This window comes from Arachis ipaensis, chromosome B9, assembly GCF_059453495.1.
Source record: "Arachis ipaensis isolate K30076 ecotype BB chromosome B9, ASM5945349v1, whole genome shotgun sequence".
Classification (NCBI taxonomy): Eukaryota; Viridiplantae; Streptophyta; class Magnoliopsida; order Fabales; family Fabaceae; genus Arachis; species Arachis ipaensis.
In genome coordinates, this window is record NC_142444.1 from 137,316,793 (window position 1) to 137,337,694 (window position 20,902).

General features: G+C 37.5%; 2 protein-coding genes and 1 pseudogene across 2 annotated transcripts; 1 reads left to right on the top strand and 2 right to left on the bottom strand.

Moving 5' to 3' along the window:
• Positions 1 to 440: 440 nt before the first annotated feature.
• LOC148546501 (uncharacterized) lies at positions 441 to 1,932 on the bottom strand (annotated as a pseudogene).
• Positions 1,933 to 15,084: 13,152 nt separating this feature from the next.
• On the bottom strand, positions 15,085 to 17,614 carry LOC107619734 (steroid 5-alpha-reductase DET2-like). Its single transcript, XM_016322027.3, has 2 exons — positions 16,976 to 17,614; positions 15,085 to 15,821 (listed from the first exon to the last, which is right to left on the bottom strand). The coding sequence occupies exons 1-2, from the start codon at positions 17,303 to 17,305 to the stop codon at positions 15,345 to 15,347; spliced, it is 807 nt and encodes a 268-aa protein (XP_016177513.1). The 5' UTR covers positions 17,306 to 17,614; the 3' UTR covers positions 15,085 to 15,344.
• Positions 17,615 to 17,899: 285 nt separating this feature from the next.
• LOC148546502 (uncharacterized) lies at positions 17,900 to 20,785 on the top strand. Its single transcript, XM_088497901.1, has 5 exons — positions 17,900 to 18,501; positions 18,858 to 19,147; positions 19,768 to 20,043; positions 20,157 to 20,649; positions 20,722 to 20,785. Exons 1-4 carry the CDS (start codon positions 18,470 to 18,472, stop codon positions 20,441 to 20,443), a joined length of 885 nt encoding a protein of 294 aa, XP_088354027.1. The 5' UTR covers positions 17,900 to 18,469; the 3' UTR covers positions 20,444 to 20,649; positions 20,722 to 20,785.
• The last annotated feature ends 117 nt before the right edge of the window (positions 20,786 to 20,902 follow it).

Sequence of the window (20,902 nt, forward strand, 5' to 3'; positions counted from 1 at the left end):
CGATCCGATCCGATCCGCGGACACCCCTACCTTTCCCCCTGGATGCTAACCACCTCATATCTATCACGTCCAGCATACACACTCACCCAATTCCCACTTAGTTTTGCCTATTTTTCTACCTTAATTCTAATTCGGGGTAGCACATCTCTGCTGTAAGGCACTATCCTGTCCCTATTGTCAGCACAACGTTTCATTATGTAAACTCGGATATCCTCTAGCATAGTGACTATTGGCTTCTCCCTAACCTCAACCAGAATAGAATTAAAAACTTCACACATATTGTTTACTAAAGTGTCACACCTAGGTCTACACACAAACCTGTGACGACACCAGTACTTTGTCGGAATCTCCATTAGATAGTTGTATGCTCCTTGATCCACCTTCTGTATCTCACTCATCCTCCTTTCCCATTCTTGAAGATAAGTTGCCTTGGCAGCATTCTACATCATTTGCTTCAACTGGATTCCTGGATATCTCTTCTTGAAATTTGCATACAGATGTCTGACACAAAACCTATGGTCAACCCCATGCAGAAGCTCCTCAAAAATTGGCATTAAACCCTGTTTTGAATACAAAAAGGATGAGTATAGATTGTTAAATGCTAATTACAACACCTGTACATTAAGGTGCAGAGAAAAAGACATGTACCTTCTGTTGGTCAGACATGAAGGTGCAGGTCCTGATTTTGTCAACTCCCAAGTCATCACATAGATGCTGGAGAAACCATGTCCATGAGTCCTTGGTTTCAGCTTCGACAACTACATATGCTATCAGCAGGATTTGATCGTTTGGGTCCCAACCCATTGCATTCAGGAGCCAACTTCTATAGGGTATTTTTAGAAAATAGCCGTCCAACCCAATTATTGGCCTACAAGCCATAAAACTCCTCCTACAGGCATCCAACATCACATAGATTCTCTCAAACCTGGGTCTTAAATCTACCCCTGGCACTGATCTTTCAGAAGCAAACTCAGGTGGCCTCTGGACTTTCAAATGCACTGATGGCCCAGGGTTAGTCTTCAGCAACTCATGACTGTAGTCATACAATAACCTTCTATACTGCTCTATGTATGTCCCCTGCAACTCATTGAGAGCAAACTGTCTAACCCTGGAGGCCTTAGATTTGGTCAACTCCACATTCCACTTTGTGTATGCTTTTCTCATTAGTGTGGTTAACTTAATCTTCGGGTTCTCAGCAATTTTGTTAAAAAAAATTTTACTTAGGCACTTTGCATGCATGATTCCAATCTTCAACTCCCTAGAGCAGTTGTGCTTGTTGTTGCAACTCTTCAACTGCCAACTTCGCTCATGCTTCATCTTTCCACAATATACGTACCACTCACAACTCTCCACACATTTCACTTTAACCCTCTTGAGATCCATCTTTGAGAATCTAAGACCCCTGCCACTGCTGACAGCATATGCAGTGGTACAGTCTTTGAACTCCTCTCTTGACACATACAAAGTTCCCACCTCCCAATTGTATTCACTCATGTTCTTCAATGGCCTGTGAATTGGATACCTCTTTCCCATGTCATCCTCATCATCACTAAATAGAATATCTAGGAAATCCTCACTGTTATAACTTGCATCCTCATCACCAAATCCCCCTACAAATTTTTCCTTTCCAATATTTCGTGCAGCTGGTTGTGAAGATTGACCCTGGGACTAACTAGGTATAAACTCTTTTTCCCCCTCTTTCGTGATGTTCACATCAACTAAACCTTCAGCCCCCTCCCTGTCATCATCACTGTCACCAAAATCAAGACTACCAAGATTGTGATCTAATGCATTCCCAGCAATTGAATCAGAACTCCATGAACTTTCACTCCTCATAGGTTCATAGTCATCATCATCAGAGGTCCCACTCCCCTCCTCCTCTTCTTCAACAGCATCAGAACTCTTAACAACCTCACATGATCCCTCACTCATGGACCCAACCTCTTCCACTTTAGTAGGCCCATCAGTAGCTGCCTTTGACCCAAGCCCAACAACAGGGCCTTCATACACAACAATTGGGCCAGGCCCAGCCTCATCACCTTTTTCAGCAGGAACAGTAATTTGTCCAGGTTGCACATCTTCTCCCACTTCACTTGTCTTGTGAACAACATAAACCTCAACCATATCATTATTCACCCCAATTCTTTCCATATCCAATGCATCTTTGTCATTTTTAAGCATGGTTAATCCTTCCTCTAACCCAGCATTCACAGCTTTATACCATATCGCAGCGATATCCTTCTTCAAATATTTCTGTCTACTCACTATTTCATACACCTCAATCAAACTCCATTCATCCTCATCATAGTAGTCTACAATGGACGTCTCCCCACTCAAATACCTAACAGCACCTCCTTCAAGCCGAAACCTCCCCTAGTGATAAATTTTTACACTAAAATGACTCATCTCTTCCTCTACTTTTCCTATTACAAGTTTCAAACATCATAAAACAATGGTAATCAATGTGCAGGGCAAAAAGTGTAAATCAAAACATTCTACTTACATCAACAACCCCAAACCCTAACAACAACAATATTGCAATCACAGAAATCCTATGCATTAATATCTTTACTTGCATGAACTATTCCCTTCAAATGAAAATCAAACATAGATTGCACATACCTTTTCACTCTGTGCCGTTTCAAAGTTTTTCGTACCACCAAGACGGGGCAATTCTCTCGTGTGTAGAGAATACCAAAACACTAACTCGCTTCAATCCATCTTCTTCCTTTGTAATCGAGCGCGAAGAACAAAGGAGAAAAAATCGATAGGGTTCAGGAAGTGTGGGTGGAATGTGAAGTGTTACGTTTCTCTTTCTCTCCTCTGAGTGCAAGCATTTTGTATGGTAAAAGAAAACATTACGCGCGAAGGGAAACTCGTGTTAATACACACGTTTGGGGTTACCAACGTCTCGCGTCCACGTAGGTAGCTCCGTTAGTGTTCCGTCAGTGGAGTTAATGGGAGGGTAATATTGAATCAACTTTGGAACGTTGGAGACATAAATAGGATGACTGAAACGTTAGGGACAATTATAGGACGTACCCCAAACGTTGGGGACAAAAATAATACTTTACTCCATACTGTTTTAAAATGTTGCAGAAAACTCATGATCTCATATGCCAGACAAAATCAATAGCGAGGGTGTTCAAGAATATTAATTGGAAGTGCCATGAAAGTATTTGGTACGGTCACCGAATTCAAGCCATTCACTTAGACTTTTGGAACCAAAGCATCTCCTCCTGAGAAAATTTCTTCATATCCTTCCACAAATCAACCTGTAATTTCTCAAGAAAGCAGTTGCTGTTTACATTAAGACTTGCATCTATCCCCTAAAGCCTTCTGAGAATTTTGCTTTTCTTTTGCTGAATATTGCCAAAAACATTGTGATTCCACTCTTTTAAATCTTTTTAGAAGTCTGCAATGAAATTAACCCAAGAGTTCTCTATATTCCAACTTCTATTAAGAAGATTTTCAAAATTCGAATGAGACATCCAGGCAATAACAAGCCTAAAAGGCATTCATCTTCTATTTGGAGAAGAGGCAAAAGTGAAAGAAAGGCAGAGAGGAGAATGATCGGATTTCATCATTGGTGGATGCTTAATTCTTACTTTGGGAAAGGCTATTTGCCAATCTTGATCATTGAACCCCCGGTACAGTCTTTCCACAAGGTTTCTACATTTCTAGGTGAAAGACCATCTATCAAAACCTAAGCCCACCAACCCACAGTCTGAAATGCAAGCTTGAAAATCTAAGCATGCGCCCTGGCCAGACTTCGATACAACCCTTTTTCTTTCATGATCATGGAGTATCGCGTTAAACTCCACAATAAGGCACCAAGATTGATCAATACCTGCCACCAAATGCTATGAACTACCATAGACCGATGTTAGCAACCACGAACCAAATTGGCACCAAAGACTCTCATGTGAACCAGTTGCATATTAGGATGAAGGACATCAACCTTCGAAGTACTCGAGTCTTAGAGACACCAAATACCTCCTGAATATCCCCTAGCTTCTTCAATGAAACAACCATCTAGACCCATTTTATCCCTAACTACTTAACCACTATTTTCAGTAACATGAGTTTCTAGCAGAACTAAAAAATTGGCAACATATTCTCTTTTAATATCTCTAATTAGAGTGGAAAAAGTCTTTCTCCCAACCTCCCGGCAATTCCAAACGTTATATTCATGGATAACCAAGTAGATAGATGCTCGATAAAAAAAATCAAGGCAAACAAATCTATGTAGCAGCCAAATTGGCACTATCACCTTTGCTGCGTTTGTTTATAGAGACAAGACACTGAGACAGGGACACAGAGATACAAAATCGTGTTTGACAGAGGAGACATAGACAACGACATTGTGTCTAGATACACTGAATTAGTGTATTTTATGTCCATCCTGACAGGAAGGATACAGAGATATTAGCAAGGGATACAACTTATTATTCATTTTTTCTTTTATTATTCTTGTTAATTTTTCATAATTATATTTTTCATTATTATATTTTTTGTCTTAGTTTTTGAATGAAAAAAAATGAGAATAAATTATATTTTCATAATTTGTTCTAGTTTATAACCAAACAGAATACAAGAACACAAAATTTTGTATTTCTGTCTTTTATGTCTTGTTCTTAGTGTCTTGTCTTGCGCTGTTCTCAAAAACAAACGCAGCCCTTGAGACGAAGAGATTAAATCTTCACCACTTGGAGTTGAACGTGAGGCCTTCATATTAATATCCAGTGGCTTCTTTGGCGAAACCTCATGCCTTTTACCCATTTTCACCACCACCGCCGACTTTGTGGACAAGGGGGTTTGTGCAAGGGGGGTTTGTAGGATGAAGGTGTTCTTCACCACATGTTCTTCAATTTAAGATTTCACTAACTTCGATACTTCATATGATTCCATCTGTTGCTTGTTATACTCTCTCATGCTCTCTGACATGGCAGTGATAAAATGCTATTTTACGGTTTACTTTGTACTGAATTGAGTGGATTTTATCCATTATTCTCACACTTATTCATAGAATTCGCATGTTTTACATTTTCCTTCCTAATTTTGTGCTATAATTGAAAAAAATGCTTCTTTGGCCTTAAATTTACTGATTCTAATCCTCTCATATTACCATTCGATGTCGTGATATGTTTGTTAAGTATTTTCAGGGTTTATAGGGCAGGAATGGCTTAGAGGATGGAAAGGAAGCATGCAAAAGTGGAACGAACACAAGAAATTGAAGGAATTGCTAAGCTGTCAATCCTGACCTCTTCGTACTAAATCGATCATAACTTGAGCTACAGAAGTCCGAATGAGGCGGTTCCAGTTGCGTTGGAAAGTTAACATCTGGGGGTTCAAAATGATATGCAACTTCTCATAGTTTCCTTGCAGTTAGGCGACGCGTACGCGTGGATGACGCGTACGCATGACCAGGAATTGTTCAGTGACGCGTACGCGTGACAGAGCATCACGTGTTGCACGTATCAGAAATTGCTGGGGGCAATTTTCAGGCTGATTTGGACCTAGTTTCAAGTCCAAAAACACAGATTAAAGGCTGTAGAATGGAGCAGAAGAGGGAATCATTCATTCACACTTTCAAACACATTAGTTAGGTTTTAGATGTAGTTTTCTAGAGAGAGGAGCCTCTCTAGGTTTTTAGGGTTTTTAGTCTTGTTTGTTCTCAATTTCAGAATTCTACCTTGCTTTAATTTAGCTTTCTTCTACTCTTACTTATTCTAGTACTTTAGTTATCTATTTCTCCTATTGGTTCCTTTATTTTGCTAATTTAGTTTATAAACTCTTGTGTTACTCTCAACTTTCATTAATGCAATTCATGGTTCATGTTTCTTATTGTTCAATTGCTTTGTTATTGTTATTTCATTGCTTTGGTAGTCTTAGAATTTCTTATGTCTTGTCAATTTTCTATGTTTTTGTTTTGTTCCTTCCAAGTGTTTGATAAAATACTTGATAGGATTTTAAATTAGATTTTTGGTATTCTTAGCTTAGATTGAGTACTTTGGAGACTCTTGAATTGTCAAAGTCTTTTATTGATTGGTGATTGAGGCTTGCTAGTTAGCTTAGCCTTCACTAAATCTAGTCTTTAATTAGGACTTGTGAACTTAAGTTGATTTTGCTCACTTGACTTTCCTTCATTATTAGAGGTTAACTAAGTGAAAGCGAAAGGAAATTACCATCACAATTGATAATGACAATGAGGATAGGAATTCCAATTCTCAATCCTTGCTAGGACTTTTCTTAGTTGTTATTTTATTTCCTTGTTATTTACATTACTTGTTCCTTATTTCAAAACCCAAAAAAAATATACTTTTTCATAACCAATTATAAGTACACTTCCCTGCAATTCCTTGAGAGATGACCCGAGGTTTAAATACTTCGGTTAATTTTATTGGGTTTGCTTAAGTGACAAACAAATTAAATTTGATTGAGGTTTAATTGTCAGTTTAGAACTATACTTGCAACGCGATAATTTTGTGAAATTCTTTACCGACAATTTTTCCACATCAATTTTTGGCGCTGTTGCCGGGGAATTGCAAATGTGTGTCTTATTATTGGTTATTGTGAATATTGTGAATATGTTTGCCTTTTGTTTCTTAGTTGTTTCTAGTTTTAGGAGTTTTTTTTTATTATTTCTTATTAGTTTTTGTTTCATTTTCTCCTTTTACTATGAATTCTCACCCATTTGGCTATGAGTTTGGTTCAAATTATGTTGTAGAGAATGGAAGCTACAATGAGAACATGCATCAAGGATGGGACAATCAAAGGTGGGAGGAGCCTCGTGCTTATGAACAACCCTCTTGGCAGGAACCTCCACCAATGTGCTATGAACAAGAGCCATTCCAAGATGCATATCAATCCAATAGCTATAGCGGACCCCTTTGTAGTTACCAACAAGGCCCACCATATGCCTATGAACCCCCTCCTCAACATAGTTTTGAACTATCATACTCACAAGCCCCCTACAATCAAACACTTCCTTATGACCTAACCCATATCCACCATACCAACCACATATGAACCATACGAACCATACATTAGAACCACCCCAACTCTAACACAATTACTCCCATGATCCACCACCTCAATATTCACCACCTTCATATCCTTATCAAGAAGAACCACCGTTGTATTATAAACCTTTTCTCCCAACAAATGAACCCTTCTATCCACCCCAAGCTCCCATAGATGATACCTTTAGTGCTATTCTTCAAGGACAAAGAGACCTTCAAAATTCAATCCAAGCTCTTATATCCCGCATGGAGCCACCCCTTACCTCCAATATTCAACCCTCAAGCTCTAGTGCACCACTTCCTCCATGAAAGAACACCCATATCCATCAATCCAAGAGCAACATGATCCCAATTATGCTATTGACATGGAACAAGAGAGAAGGGATCATCTTAGGGACTTAATGGACTGGATTCACGCATCCATACTTCAAGAGAAGCAAGAGGAGGCCCAAAAGGTGGAGGAGGTAGAGACCCTCAAAGATGAAGGAATAGTTGAAGAATTAGGGGAGGATGAATAAGAGGGAAGTTCCATCATTGAAGACAACTCTACACAAAGTGACCTTAAAGATCTTGTTGAAGCTTCTTCCATTGAATGTGAAACCAATGTTGAGGAGGAATGTGCACACCCTCCAACACATGACTTGATCAATGAGGAAGAGTTGGAAGAAGTTAACAAGAAAGTGGGAATTGAAAGAAGTTGTCAAGAGGTGGAAGTCATCAAGAAGGAATTGAATTTTGTATTGGAACAATTGGAGGAAGCTATAATTGTTGAAGAGGAAGAAGTGGTTAAAGACTTAGGAGATGCGGAACCTCCATGGGAAACTCAAGTCATAGAGCCTCCTTCCAAGACGGTTGAATTTGATGTTGAGGAGGGTGTACAACCTCCAAGGCATATCATGGTTGAAGACTTTAATGAGGTTAATCATGAGATGGATTCAATAATTGATGAGTTTTTATCTACAATTGAATCCTCTCCCATTGGACTTGAGGAAGGGGTTCATGTTGAAGAAGCTTGTCAAGAGGTGGAGATCACGAAAGAGGAGCCCAAGAGAGTGAAGCATATATTGGCAAGGCCACCATTGGAGACACCTCTCCCCAAGCCATTACCATCTAACACAACATTTAAGTGGGTAAAATTCTTATCCTTAAACTCTACTTTCCCACTTGAATATGGTTTGCTTGAGACGAATGGTCAACTTAGAACTTTGTGTGGCTTTAAGAGTAAAAGAGCGATAGTAAGTGGTTGGAAACACAAGTTTCGGTTCACTGTGGTTGAAAGCTCAAAGTCTAAATGCAAAGGTTGGTGTAGAGCTCGATTGAATGGGTTTAGGAAGCAGTTTGGATGCCTTAGTGAGAATTTGGATTACTTGCCACCCGGTTGGAACAATGATGATCAACTTGAAAATGGGTGTAGAAACAAGACTTGGGATCCTGGCATACAAGAGGATCAATTTTGGGAGCTCAAAACTTGTGAAGAAATTTATCAAGGCTTGATGAATTTACTTGAAAATGTTAGAGTTTATTGGAAGTTCAAGCGTTGGTAGAAGTTTCAAGATGAGTTCAAGCACAAGCCACCATGACAAAGAGCTCGCCAAATGTCCAACTTAAGGACTTTAATTAAAAGTGCTAGGTGGGAGACACCCCACCATGGTAAATTCTTCCTATTTTCTCTTTTATCTATATTAGTAATAAATTGAATTTTTATTCTTAGTTAGGATTATTTTGTTTAAGCTATGGTTTCACTTATTTAATAAAGTTTGGCTTTTATTTTGGTAGCTTATTAGTTTATTTATAAAAAAAATAAAATAAAATAAAATAAAAATAAAATAAATAAATAAATTAAAAAAAAAGGACTGTCACTCGTACGCGTGACTGACGCGTACACGTCGAAGCCCGAATTTGATTCATGCCCAAAGCGTGCTGGAACGGCGCGACAACGCGATCTGGACAGAGAGTTGTGCCAGAACCGCGCTGGTGGGGTGTTAGGCGCACATCTAAACCCACGCGTGCGCATCGCTGACGCGTACACATCATTTGCATTTTTGGCATTCCACGCGTGAGCGTGGACGACGCGTACACGTCGTACCTGAATGCCACCCCTAGTACAAACAACCCGAGAGTTGCGCGGAAACTATGCTGGAGTCGTGCGTTGGGCACAACGAGTACCCACGCGTACGCGTGATTGACGCGTACGCGTCACCTCCTTATTCTACAACCCACGCGTACGTGTGGGCGACGCTTACGCGTCGCTTCCTGTTTTCCATTCCTTCTCCTTCTTTTCTCATTTCTTATTCTTTCTTCTTCCTTTCTTACTTTCTTCTTCTTCATTTCTTTAACTTCTCATCCTCATTCTCTTTCATTCTATTTTACTCATTGTATTTGCATACTTTCATTCATTACATTTTAGTCTTGTGCATGTTTTTATTTTCTTTTCTAAGTTTGCTATTTCTCCATTGGTGTTAAATGTGTTTACTCATCTGTTGAATATTTCTTCCATTGTTTTGGCGCTTAGTGACTTGTTTTACATTGTTGGGTGATATTATTTATAGGTCAATGCTAATCTTTTATGACACTTGTATTCCTTTTTACATTGATATGGACTTATATTGTCTTTCATGACCCACTCTCTCTCCCTCATTGTTGCAATTCTTGCACTATTGATCTGCCATTTGCTTACATTGTTTTCTCACTTGCATGTTGTAGCTACCATGTAGTTGAGAACCTCATTATTATTGGCATTATCCCACCTATATCTTATTTGTTTTCATATCCTTGTTGTGGGTTATTCTTCTTCCTTTTTCTCTTCTTTCAGGATGGCCACCAAGAAGGAAAACGGAACACTTCTAAATAGGGCGACAAATAAGTCCTGCAGCACAATCTTTGGAGAAAGCGCATCAGTTGTAGCAACCCGTCCACTTGCACATTTTGCATGCACCGAGAACGGTGCAATTTTTAAGTGTGGGGAGGTCGATACCGACTTCCGTGGGTAACTACTTACTTTCCTAACACCAATTCTTACTCTTCTTTGTTAGTTAGTTGTTGCATTGCATAATAGATTGCATGTGTAGTTAGTTGCTTGCAATTAGGTACTACTTGGTTGAAGTAATATTTCTTTTTCAAGAAACTATTTTAGAGTATCTCACTAATTTGAATTAAAATTTTTGTTGAACTTGTTTGAAGATATTTAATTTGGAACATGGTTTTAGAGCTCGAACACACAAAACCAGTGAGATTTTGAGCCTATTTGATTGGTTGTATTTTATCAACCAATATTCTGTTTTGGTGTGTGTTGTTCTCTCTAAAATTGTGATCTTTGTCTTGCTTGATTCTATATTTCCATGGTTTGATGTATGCATACACTTATGTGATTGAGGCCTTGTTTCACTATAACTCACATATCCATATGGCCTTACCCTGTCATTACCCTTTGCAACCCCATATTGAGCCTATTTTATCCCATTTATTCTTTATATTAGCACATCACTAACTCTAAGCGGAAAACAATATATGTCCCTCAATTTGAATCCTTGGTTAGCTTAGACTAGTCAGAGTGCACAATTTAAGTATGGAGAAATTGGTTTGGGAATATTTGGTTTGAGAATTGGGTATTGTATATTTTTGGTGAATTTGTGAAAAAGATAGTTAAGCACATATTCTTGCATTCAATACCTTAATCATATGCGTTGAGAAAAACAAAAAAAAAATATGACAAAAGGAAAAAAAAGAGCAAATAATAAAAAGGAGACAAAATGCCCCAAAGTAAATATTGGTAGCAATGCATATGAGTTGTACTCAATTTGGGATGCATGAATATGTGGAAAACATGGTTAATGGGCAGTTAGATTTTATATTCTGATTACATGGATTGTCTTAAGTTAGGTGGGAGGTTTGGGTTAATCAAGAATTCAGATTTTTGTCCACTTGACTAAATACAATCCTATCTTGACCCTAACCATATTACAACCGTTGAAAAGACCTCTTGATATGTGTATTTGTGCATTAATTCTTTGTTGATTGGTAGAAGAAGAGCAAGACTTAGAAAGCAAGCTTAGTAGAGAATTGAGAGAATCGAACCTCAAACACTTGAGTGATTAGAGTGTATACACATCCAGTGAGGGTTCGATGCTCGATTTGTTGTTCCCGGCTTTCACAAGCTTTCTTCTTGCAAGTCTATTTGTACTTCATTTTATAATTTGAATTAGTGGAATCCAGTTCATATTTGTTCTTTGAGAAATTTATTCACTTTTAACCAAGTAGGTAAAAGCATTTTGGATTTAGTCGCATTCATATAGATAGGTTGCATTGCATAAGTCTTACCATTCCTCTTCACTCTTATGGTTCTCTTGAGCTTAGCATGAGGACATGCTAATGTTTAAGTGTGGGGAGATTGATAAAACGCTATTTTACGGTTTACTTTGTGCTGAATTGAGTAGATTTTATCCATTATTCTCACACTTATTCATAGAATTCGCATGTTTTACATTTTCCTTCCTAATTTTGTGCTATGATTGAAAACATGCTTCTTTGGCCTTAAATTTGCTAATTCTAATCCTCTCATATTACCATTTGATGTCGTGATATGTTTGTTAAGTGTTTTCAGGGTTTATAGGACAGGAATGGCTTAGAGGATGGAAAGGAAGCATACAAAAGTGGAAGGAACACAAGAAATTGAAGTAATTGCTAAGCTGTCAATCCTGACCTCTTCGTACTAAATCAATCATAACTTGAGCTACAGAGGTTCGAATGAGGCAGTTCCAGTTGCGTTGGAAAGCTAACATCCGGGGCTTCAAAATGATATGCAAATTGCCATAGTTGCCTTGCAGTTAGGCGACGTGTACGCGTGGATGACGCGTACGCGTGACCAGGAATTGTTCAGCGACGCGTACGCGTGGGTGATGCGTACGCGTGACAGAGCGTCACGTGCTGCGGGCGATTTCTGGGCTGATTTGGACCCAGTTTCAAGCCCAAAAACACATATTAGAGGTTACAGAGTGGAGCGGAAGAGGGAATCATTCATTCACACTTTCAAACACATTAGTTAGGTTTTAGATGTAGTTTTCTAGAGAGAGAGAGGCTCTCTCCTCTCTCTAGGTTTTTAGGATTTTTAGTCTTGTTCGTTCTCAATTTCAAAATTCTACCTTGCCTTAATTTAGCTTTCTTCTACTCTTACTTATTCTAGTACTTTAGTTATCTATTTCTCCCATTAGTTCCTTAATTTTGCTAATTTAGTTTATGAACTCATGTGTTACTCTCAACTTTCATTAATGCAATTCATAGTTCATGTTTCTTATTGTTCAATTGCTTTGTTATTGTTATTTCCTTGCTTTGGTAGTCTTAAAATTTCTTATGTCTTGTCAATTTTCTATGTTTTTGTTTTGTGCCTTCCAAGTGTTTGATAAAATGTTTGGTAGGATTTTAAATTAGATTTTTGGTATTCTCAGCTTAGATTGAGTACTTTAAAGACTCTTGAATTATCAAAGTCTTTTGTTGATTAGTGATTGAGGCTTGCTAGTTAGCTTAGGCTTCACTAAATCTAGTCTTTAATTAGGACTTGTGAACTTAAGTTAATTTTGCTCACTTGACTTTCCTTCATTGTTAGAGGTTAACTAAGTGAAAGCGAAAGACAATTACCATCACAATTAATAATGACAATGAAGATAGGAATTCCAATTCTCAATCCTTGCTAGGACTTTTCTTAGTTGTTATTTTATTTCCTTGTTATTTACATTACTTGTTCCTTATTTCAAAACAAAAAAAAAGATAATTTTCCATAACTAATTATAAGTACACTTCCCTGCAATTCCTTGAGAGACGACCCGATGTTTAAATACTTCAGTTAATTTTATTGGGTTTGTTCAAGTGACAAACAAATTAAATTTGATTGAGGTCTAATTGTCGGTTTAGAACTATACTTGCAACGCGATAATTTTGTGAAATTCTTTACCGACGATTTTTTCACATCAGGCAGTTTCCATGGCCTCAGTGTTGGGGTTTCTAGTTCGCGATACCAACTAAGGAACATTTGCAATTTGCAAAGGTCGTTCTTTCTAAGAGGGGCAGTTTTTCTCAACAATTTTTTGTATTTGTTTCTATTTAGGCTTGAAGATGTTGGCAGATAAGATAGGCCCAGTTTTGGGCATTATTACTTTTTTGTTCCCTTGGATTTTTTTCAACCCTCTATTCTATTTTGAATAGGAACAACAAACCTTAGATTCGCTTGGACTTGCTTTGCCTTCAACCCAATTTGCATTACCACTCCTTTGTGAGGATTATCTTGCTTAGCTTTGCGCCCATTATCATTTTCGTGGATAGTATCAGGACTTTCCTCGTATAGCATATTAAATATCGAACTTCCACTCAAAGATTTGTCTGGTTGCTCATTCATTTCTTCACTCAATTTGAGGGAATCAACTACTATAACTACACCCTTCCTATCTTGAACATATCTTTTCTATTTTCTCCTATTATATCATTTGACCATTATCTAAGGCTCAGCGGGATTCACACTTTGATTGTGTGTCATCAATGTTTTGAAAATTTTTCTTATTGGGGATGAGATTTTGGATGGGGTTGCCACCATCAGACTCTTCCATCATTTTTGACATCGTTGGGTCATCCACTAGATTTTCGCTACATAGTTATATTCTATGACCATATTTGTCACATTTGATACATACGAGATAAAGACCTTCACACTTAATATTAAGAATGCATCCAAGGACAGAAATTTTGGGGACCAGCTTTTTAGATAAATCAATTTTCACACATATCCTTAAAAATCTGCCTCAAATGGATAAATGTGGCACGATCAATTTTCAAGATGCTACGAATCGCTGATTCCACCTGCCATAAGAAATGATGGTTGTATAATTTTATAGGCAAGTTTGGAATACAAATTCGTGCAGTAGTCTTCTTGACTTCCTTCTCATATTAAAGGAAAAAGGGTTTACATCTCTGCGCTATAAGATAATGCCCAAATATCATCTATAGTCTGCTAAGTAGCGCATGGTTGTAATCCTCCTCATATAAAAAGTGAACAAAAAAATAGTCACGATCTATATCAATAACATTGATCTTACCTTTTTTGACCCAATATCAATTGCCTACTCTCTTGCCAAGAACTTTAACTATCCGTGCCGCTTTCTATGGCTTGTACCACTCATCAAACTACTCCTTCGATACAAGAATAACAAGTCATGGATCGAATGGATTGTCCTTCATTTCACCCCTCCATCTTCCTTATATGAATCATTTTATTATTATTATTCTGCTATCAAAGTAATCCAAAATATGATAAAAAAAATCATTTTATAATACACAATATTAAAAAAAAGTAATTGTATTAATCAATCTAAGCATTTTAATCGATTATTTTCTAATTAAAGTTCAAGTTTGGTGTATGCATATTTTAGAATCGAATCTCTTAGCAATCAGGCATCATATGAAAAAAATATGACTTTCATACTTAACAGACCAATATAAACTTTTTTGTGCACTTGCTAATTTAAAGACTTAGTGCACTTGAAGAAAAGGATTTAGCATGTCAACTTCATCTAAGAAATTTAGTTTTATACATTGTCATATTTAGACACAAAATGAACACTGAAAGGGACATAAGGTGAAAGCAAATTATTTGTGTTCAATTTTGTTGAGACAGAAAACAGTAAGGAAAAAGGAATCAAAAGAAACAAAGGACAAAAGACCAACTGTATGGTCTGGATTTGTTGCTTGGACTAAAAATTTGTGATATCAGATTGATGTGGGAAACATGAGGAGTAAATTTTATCTGTAGAAAGATCTAATAGACCATGTCAAATAGAAATTTTTCTTATTCATTGAATATTCTTGTCGAACTCATGTTAAGGCCCACCTTATCAACCAGTAAAAATTTTGGCATTGAAATTATTAAGTGAATTTTCTATTTGACAATATTCACTCCTCAATATCCACATATTTTTGAAGGCCTTTTATATTCTTCGGTAGCTGCAATCAAAGCTGTAAGAAATGTTTAGAAAGTTCACCTAACATTTGAGGTGGTTAGTTGTGATTGCAATATACCTTTTTATTTTAATAGAAAAAAAAAAGAATTTTATTAAGAGAAATAATGTACAAAAGAGGATGAGACATCCTCAAATACATACAAAATATATGACTAAGACCTAATATAAAACATACCAATCCCTTTAAATGTCTAATTAACAAAACACATTTGATCAGGCCATGTGCTGAAGACCAAAAGGCAGCCGAAAAGAGTGTATTTGCAATGTATCCAACATAACACCTGCAATTCATTCATGAATTAACCGTTCCTAGCAACATTTAGAAGACAAATGGGATAACTGCCTTAACATTTTTAGGGAAATCTTCAAACTTAGAGAGATACCATTTCCTCGTTGCATAGCTCCTTCCAACCAAATAGAAAGTGGTGCCTATGGTAAAACACAATGAATACACAGTCTGAGAAATCATTGAAATCCCGTAGAACATAGTGATTTCAAAGAGGTAATGAGGGCATATAACAAGCCCAAACAAGCCACCCTTTGGAATCTTGTACTCCTTTTCGCCCACCCCTCGCAGTTTCGAAAGGAGATAATGGTGGTAGAGGTTTCCAATGATACCAATGAGGAACACCGCAACCCCAGGGTACATGAGATCAATTTGTGGCTGTGGAAGCCCCTCTGTTACCGTTAGGTGCTGACTATAGGTCATAGTTGCAGCTGATACAAAATAACTCAGAGCGATGGGGATTGCAGAATCGAGATACATGTAGCCACTATATTTGTGGACAAACAACACCTACACAGCAAAATGAAACAGCATTTGTTAAAAATTATGAGAATCAAAAGATTCTTTAATAGGAAAAGAACATAAGCAGAATGCTTAACACATATATGTTAAACAATAATAAGTTAATCACTCATATAGTCATATCCAACCAAACAGCAAACTGCTGTTTCTTTTATTACAAGAAATTGATCACAATTTCCGAGTAAATAATGACCGTTACCAATTTGTGATTCCTTTTAGTCCTTTCACCAAAAGTCTAAGACTACTCGACGTCTCGACCCCGGAATGGAATTAACCTTACCAAGAGAGCCTTAGGCCTTTGATGAAACCTTAATCAAATCGGATTAGAACAGTTCGTCATAATAGGCCCCATCTCTCCGAAAAAGGAAATTCATGATTTTCTCTACTTTCTCGCGCTGAAGTCGAGAATCGAAACGCCAACTTCGCCAAAATACTCTCTCTCAGAATATAAACCCTAAAAAACGAAAAAAAATTGAATGTATTTAAAGAATAGATAAACTACCATAGTACCATTTTCTACTTTTGAACTATCAGAATACTAACAAATCTACTGAAAAAAAAAAAAATAAAATTTATATCTATTGAACAAAATTTTGATAAAATTATTTAAATCCTAAAAAATTATTGAAAAATCTTAAATTACTCTCTAATCTAAAGTAACCCCAATTCTAATCTTATTCCACCTCAATCCTCAATCCTCCCACCAGTCCACCATGCATCCCTCCTCTACTATTGCCGCCAGAGCCACCATCCTCACTCTCCCCGAGAAGATCTCCCTTCTCTCTGACAATGCCTCCTCTCTCCCCACAATGACATGCATGAAGCTATAACAATTTCCCTCTAAGAATGTAGCCTCCATGTTAAAGGGAATTCAAAATTCAAACACTCTTCAGGTACAATATGCTTTATCCTTCTCTTTTTCCATTTTCTCTTTTGTTTTCCGTTCCTCGTTTTAAGCAACGCTATCAGGACTTACTATTGAAGATAATATGATACGAACAAAAAAATTCAGTGAAGTTATTGCCACTAGTTATTAGTTTCAAAAAGTTTTGTTTTTCTGAATAGATTTGCGGCCGTTTTGAACATTTATAAAAATGGGAATTTATCCTTTAAAGAATTAATATTAGTTATTAATTTACTACCTCTAAGTCTCTCTTGAAGAAATGGAGGGTGAGAGCAGATTGGAGGAGCGTAGATCTGAGCCCCTCGTTAGGGAAGATGAAGAACGAAGCGACACCGGCAAGAAAAGCGGGAGTGTAGAGCATCAGCATCGCAGCTCTGCTTGACAGCTTGATCTGTTTAGCAGAGTTGGCGGTGGTGGCATTCCAGAATTTGGAATACTTCATATGCTTCCCTCTCATCTCCGAGAACCCTCCGCTCGTCAGCGACACCAGGTTCACCACGGACAAGGCTGAAACCACCAGAGACGGCGGCGGTGGGAAGAGGAACTTCAGTAGCGCAGACATTACCATGATGCTAGCTAGAGTCTACTTATTCTTCATGCCCCATGTCTGGTTGAGGCTTTTATGTGTATGCAGCATGTTTCTTTTCGTATATAGTTTTTTATTTGTTCAAAAGACATGGAGAGAACAAATCTACGTGGCCTTCTTTTAGTCGCTCGCTTGCATATACTTGAAAAGTTGAAAGTGTCCAATGTTATGGTGGTTCTAACTAATTTGGTGGATCGATTATCTATGAGGCATTTATATGCATAAGCATAACTATGTGGTCTTGCTTTAGTTGCTTCACATGTTTGCAATATACGTGTGTTTATAAAGACAAGGAGAAATTCTTAAGCCATCTAACGAAACTGGGTTGGGTTCATGATTAGTTCACTCGTCGGTACGGCGCATATAGGGCTAATCAATGATAAAAATAATTTTTATTTTTGTTATTAATAAAAATATCTTTAAATAATTTAAAAACATGTCAAAACTGTTCATCTATACAAAAAAATAGTTTTTTTATTAACAAAAGTAAATAACGTAACAAACGAATTTGCTACAAGACAAACTCTAGACATCTCTCTTCTAACTCACATTTTCTCTCTTTTATAAGCACTAATTCACATAACACATTGAAACAGAGAAAAAATAAAAGAACAGAAAAGGAGAAGTGGCAGAGAATGGAACGAAGAAGAAAGAAGGAGAGGAGGAAGATGTGGTGTCGAAGAGATTGAGGATCGCCGGCGTGGTCGACGCAAAAGGATGAGAGAGACAAAATTAGAGAGAGAGAGAGAGAGACTTCAGGTGAAGAAGACGCGACGGAAGAGAGGAAGGAGAGGTTGGGTTGTTCCCGCCGCTGGTGCCGATTGAACTGCAGCCATATCATTGGGTTCCAAGGAAGAGAGAGCTTGCCGGAGGGAGTCCACTGGGAAGAGTGAGAAACGAGACAAGGAGGGGGTCTTCCTTGCTGGTGCCGTCATTGTTGAGTCATGCGTCCTCCATTGCGTTCTTCTTTCTTCTTTATCCTAAGATCTTCTCTTCTTTTTACGTGCTTTTCACTTCTTGTTAATGGTTGTTGTGTTGTAGTGGTTGTTGGTTGTTGACTTATTGTGCAGTAATTTTTAGTATTGGACAAAGAAAAACACGAAGTTTCGGTAGCAACGGTGGCCATGGCACTGCAAAAGTAGAGGGATGGAGGCTGAGAGGAGTGATTTTAAGACTAGGTTGTGATTAATTTGGAAAATAGAGTCCTATTCCTATTAGGATTAGGGTTTGAAATTAAAGAATTAAATTAAAAATTTAAAGTTTTTTATAAATTGGGGATTAAATGTAAAACGGGCTACATAGGCCATTTCGTTTGCCACGTCGTTATAAAACGTTAACGAACCACTTTTTTTTTTTTTGTACGGACTTGCAGTTTTGACATTTTTTATTTTAATTAAGGATATTTTTATCTATAATAAAAGTAGAAGTTATTTTTGTCATAGTCAGAATATATATTTTATGGTTAAATTTTTACTTTGGTTTCTGAAATTCAAGTGATTATTCATTTTGATCCTCGAAATTTAAAATTATCTAGGGTTGGGCTACACATACAAGCTTACAAGTTGGTCCAGCCCAAACACAAGTCACGTGCATCAACACAGATTACATGGAGCGTCACTTCACGCGCTCAACACAAACGGTTACGGATGGGAAACTCTTCCACTTCTTCCACTTCTCAAAACGCTTCGAAAACAAGGAAACCCTTCCATTTTCGAGCGAAAATCAAAGTTCAAAATATACAACTCATTGTTCGAAAACTCCGTCAAAACACTATCAAACTCTCCATCAAGAATCTGAAAAGAAAACAAAGCAACAATACTCAACGTAAGTTCACTAAGATTCCTGTATATTTTCCATATTACAAACTACGTTTTGCTTTCCATCTACGTCGTTGTTCTAGGGTTTACTGTTACTCTTGCTTCTTTGTTACACTGTTCTTCTACGTTGTTGTTCTAAGTTATCCTGTTATTCTTGTTGTTCTAGATCTTCTGGTAAATGATTTTTGGGGGTTTATTCCGTAGATTGGGGGGTGTATACTGCTTGAACTTGTAATGTGGCTTGATATTGAAGCATGTTTGACTGATATCTGACTGATATATATGGATGTATCTGAATAATATCTATGGGTGTATCTCACTGTTATCAATGGGTGTATCTGATTCTTACATATGGGTGTATCTTACTATTATCAATGGGTGTATCTGACTCATATATGCGTGTATCTTACTGATATCTCAATTAATTTGATATTGAAGCATGTTTGAGTGATACCTGACTGATATATATTGATTTATCTGAATCATATCTATGGGTGTATCTCACTGTTATCAATGAGTGTATCTGAATCATATCTATGGGTGTATCTTACTGTTATTAATGGGTGTATCTGACTCATATATATGGGTGTATCTTACTGATGTCTTTGGCTGTATTTTTCGTTTCAGAGAAAATGGCAGCAAAAAACCAAACAAAAGACCTTAAGTGTGCCACACATCTCCTGAGTGATAAGTTCAGAAACATGACTGAGGAGAAGAAGGCAATTGTGAGGGATCTCGGATTCGGTGGGTTGATGCACATCCCACCACTAAGGGTGGATCACCAACTCTTAAGAGAACTGGCAAACAACTTCAAACTTGGGGAGAACAGACTGAAGACAGGATATGATTCTTTCCAAATAACACCAAAAACAATAGGTGATGCGCTTGGCATCAATGCAACAGGTAACTAGCTCAAAATTATAGGTGTATATTAAGTTGATGCTTGGGTATATTTAAGGTTGATGCTTGAGTGTATTTGAACCGACTTTGATACTTTGTTGTTTTCCTTTTTGTAGGAAATCTGTTTCCTGAGAAAGTTGAGTATAAGAAACTTTCTGATGATGACAAAATAATTTTTAGAAGATTCCAGGGTAAGACCCTCAAAAGTCTTACCGATGAAATGATGGAAATCGGCGTTGGCAACGAAGAGGAACGCCTGATGTTCAAGAGGATATTCATCCTCTACATACAGATGGCGTTCCTTTTGCCAACGACGATAAACAAAATATCACCCGTGCACCTGGCCCCAATTTTTAAGATGGACGGCATATCGGAGAGAAACTGGGGGGGGGGCATGTTTTGACCTTCATGATCAAGGGCATCACAGACTACCAGGAGAAGAAGAAGAAGGCAATTGATGGCTGCCTCTTTGCCCTGATGATAATATACTTTCATCTTTCAGAAAACAAAGGCAAGAAGAGGGTTGAAAGACCACCAAAGCCTTGGATTGCCAACTGGACTAAGGAGCAGTTGGTGGAAAGAATGACTGCAGAAAGAGAGGAAATTTTGGTAAGTAAACATAATATGTTGCTTGTATTTTATTTACCTGAATGCTGCTAGCTAAAATATCTAATGTTTTAGGGGATTGTGAAGATGGCGGAGACAAGAGCAAGAGAAAAAAAGAAAAAAAAGAAAAAAAAGAAAAAAACAAGAAATAAAAAAAACAAAAAAAGGAAGGTGAGTCCAACATCGTCTTCGGAGACAGAAACAGCTACTGACAGTGACACTTCTACCTCTGAGTCTGAGACTCAAGAAGACTCAG

Excerpts from the sequence above, each read along its gene's own strand:
- LOC107619734 (XM_016322027.3), bottom strand. The coding sequence starts at position 17,305 with ATGGTAATGTCTGCGCTACTGAAGTTCCTCTTCCCACCGCCGCCGTCT. Across the intron at positions 15,822-16,975 it reads TCTTCAAGAGAGACTTAGAG|GTGTTGTTTGTCCACAAATA; the intron begins GTAGTAAATTAA and ends TTTGCTGTGTAG.
- LOC148546502 (XM_088497901.1), top strand. The coding sequence starts at position 18,470 with ATGGAGGCTGAGAGGAGTGATTTTAAGACTAG. Across the intron at positions 19,148-19,767 it reads ACAAAGCAACAATACTCAAC|AGAAAATGGCAGCAAAAAAC; the intron begins GTAAGTTCACTA and ends TTTTCGTTTCAG. Across the intron at positions 20,044-20,156 it reads GCTTGGCATCAATGCAACAG|GAAATCTGTTTCCTGAGAAA; the intron begins GTAACTAGCTCA and ends TCCTTTTTGTAG.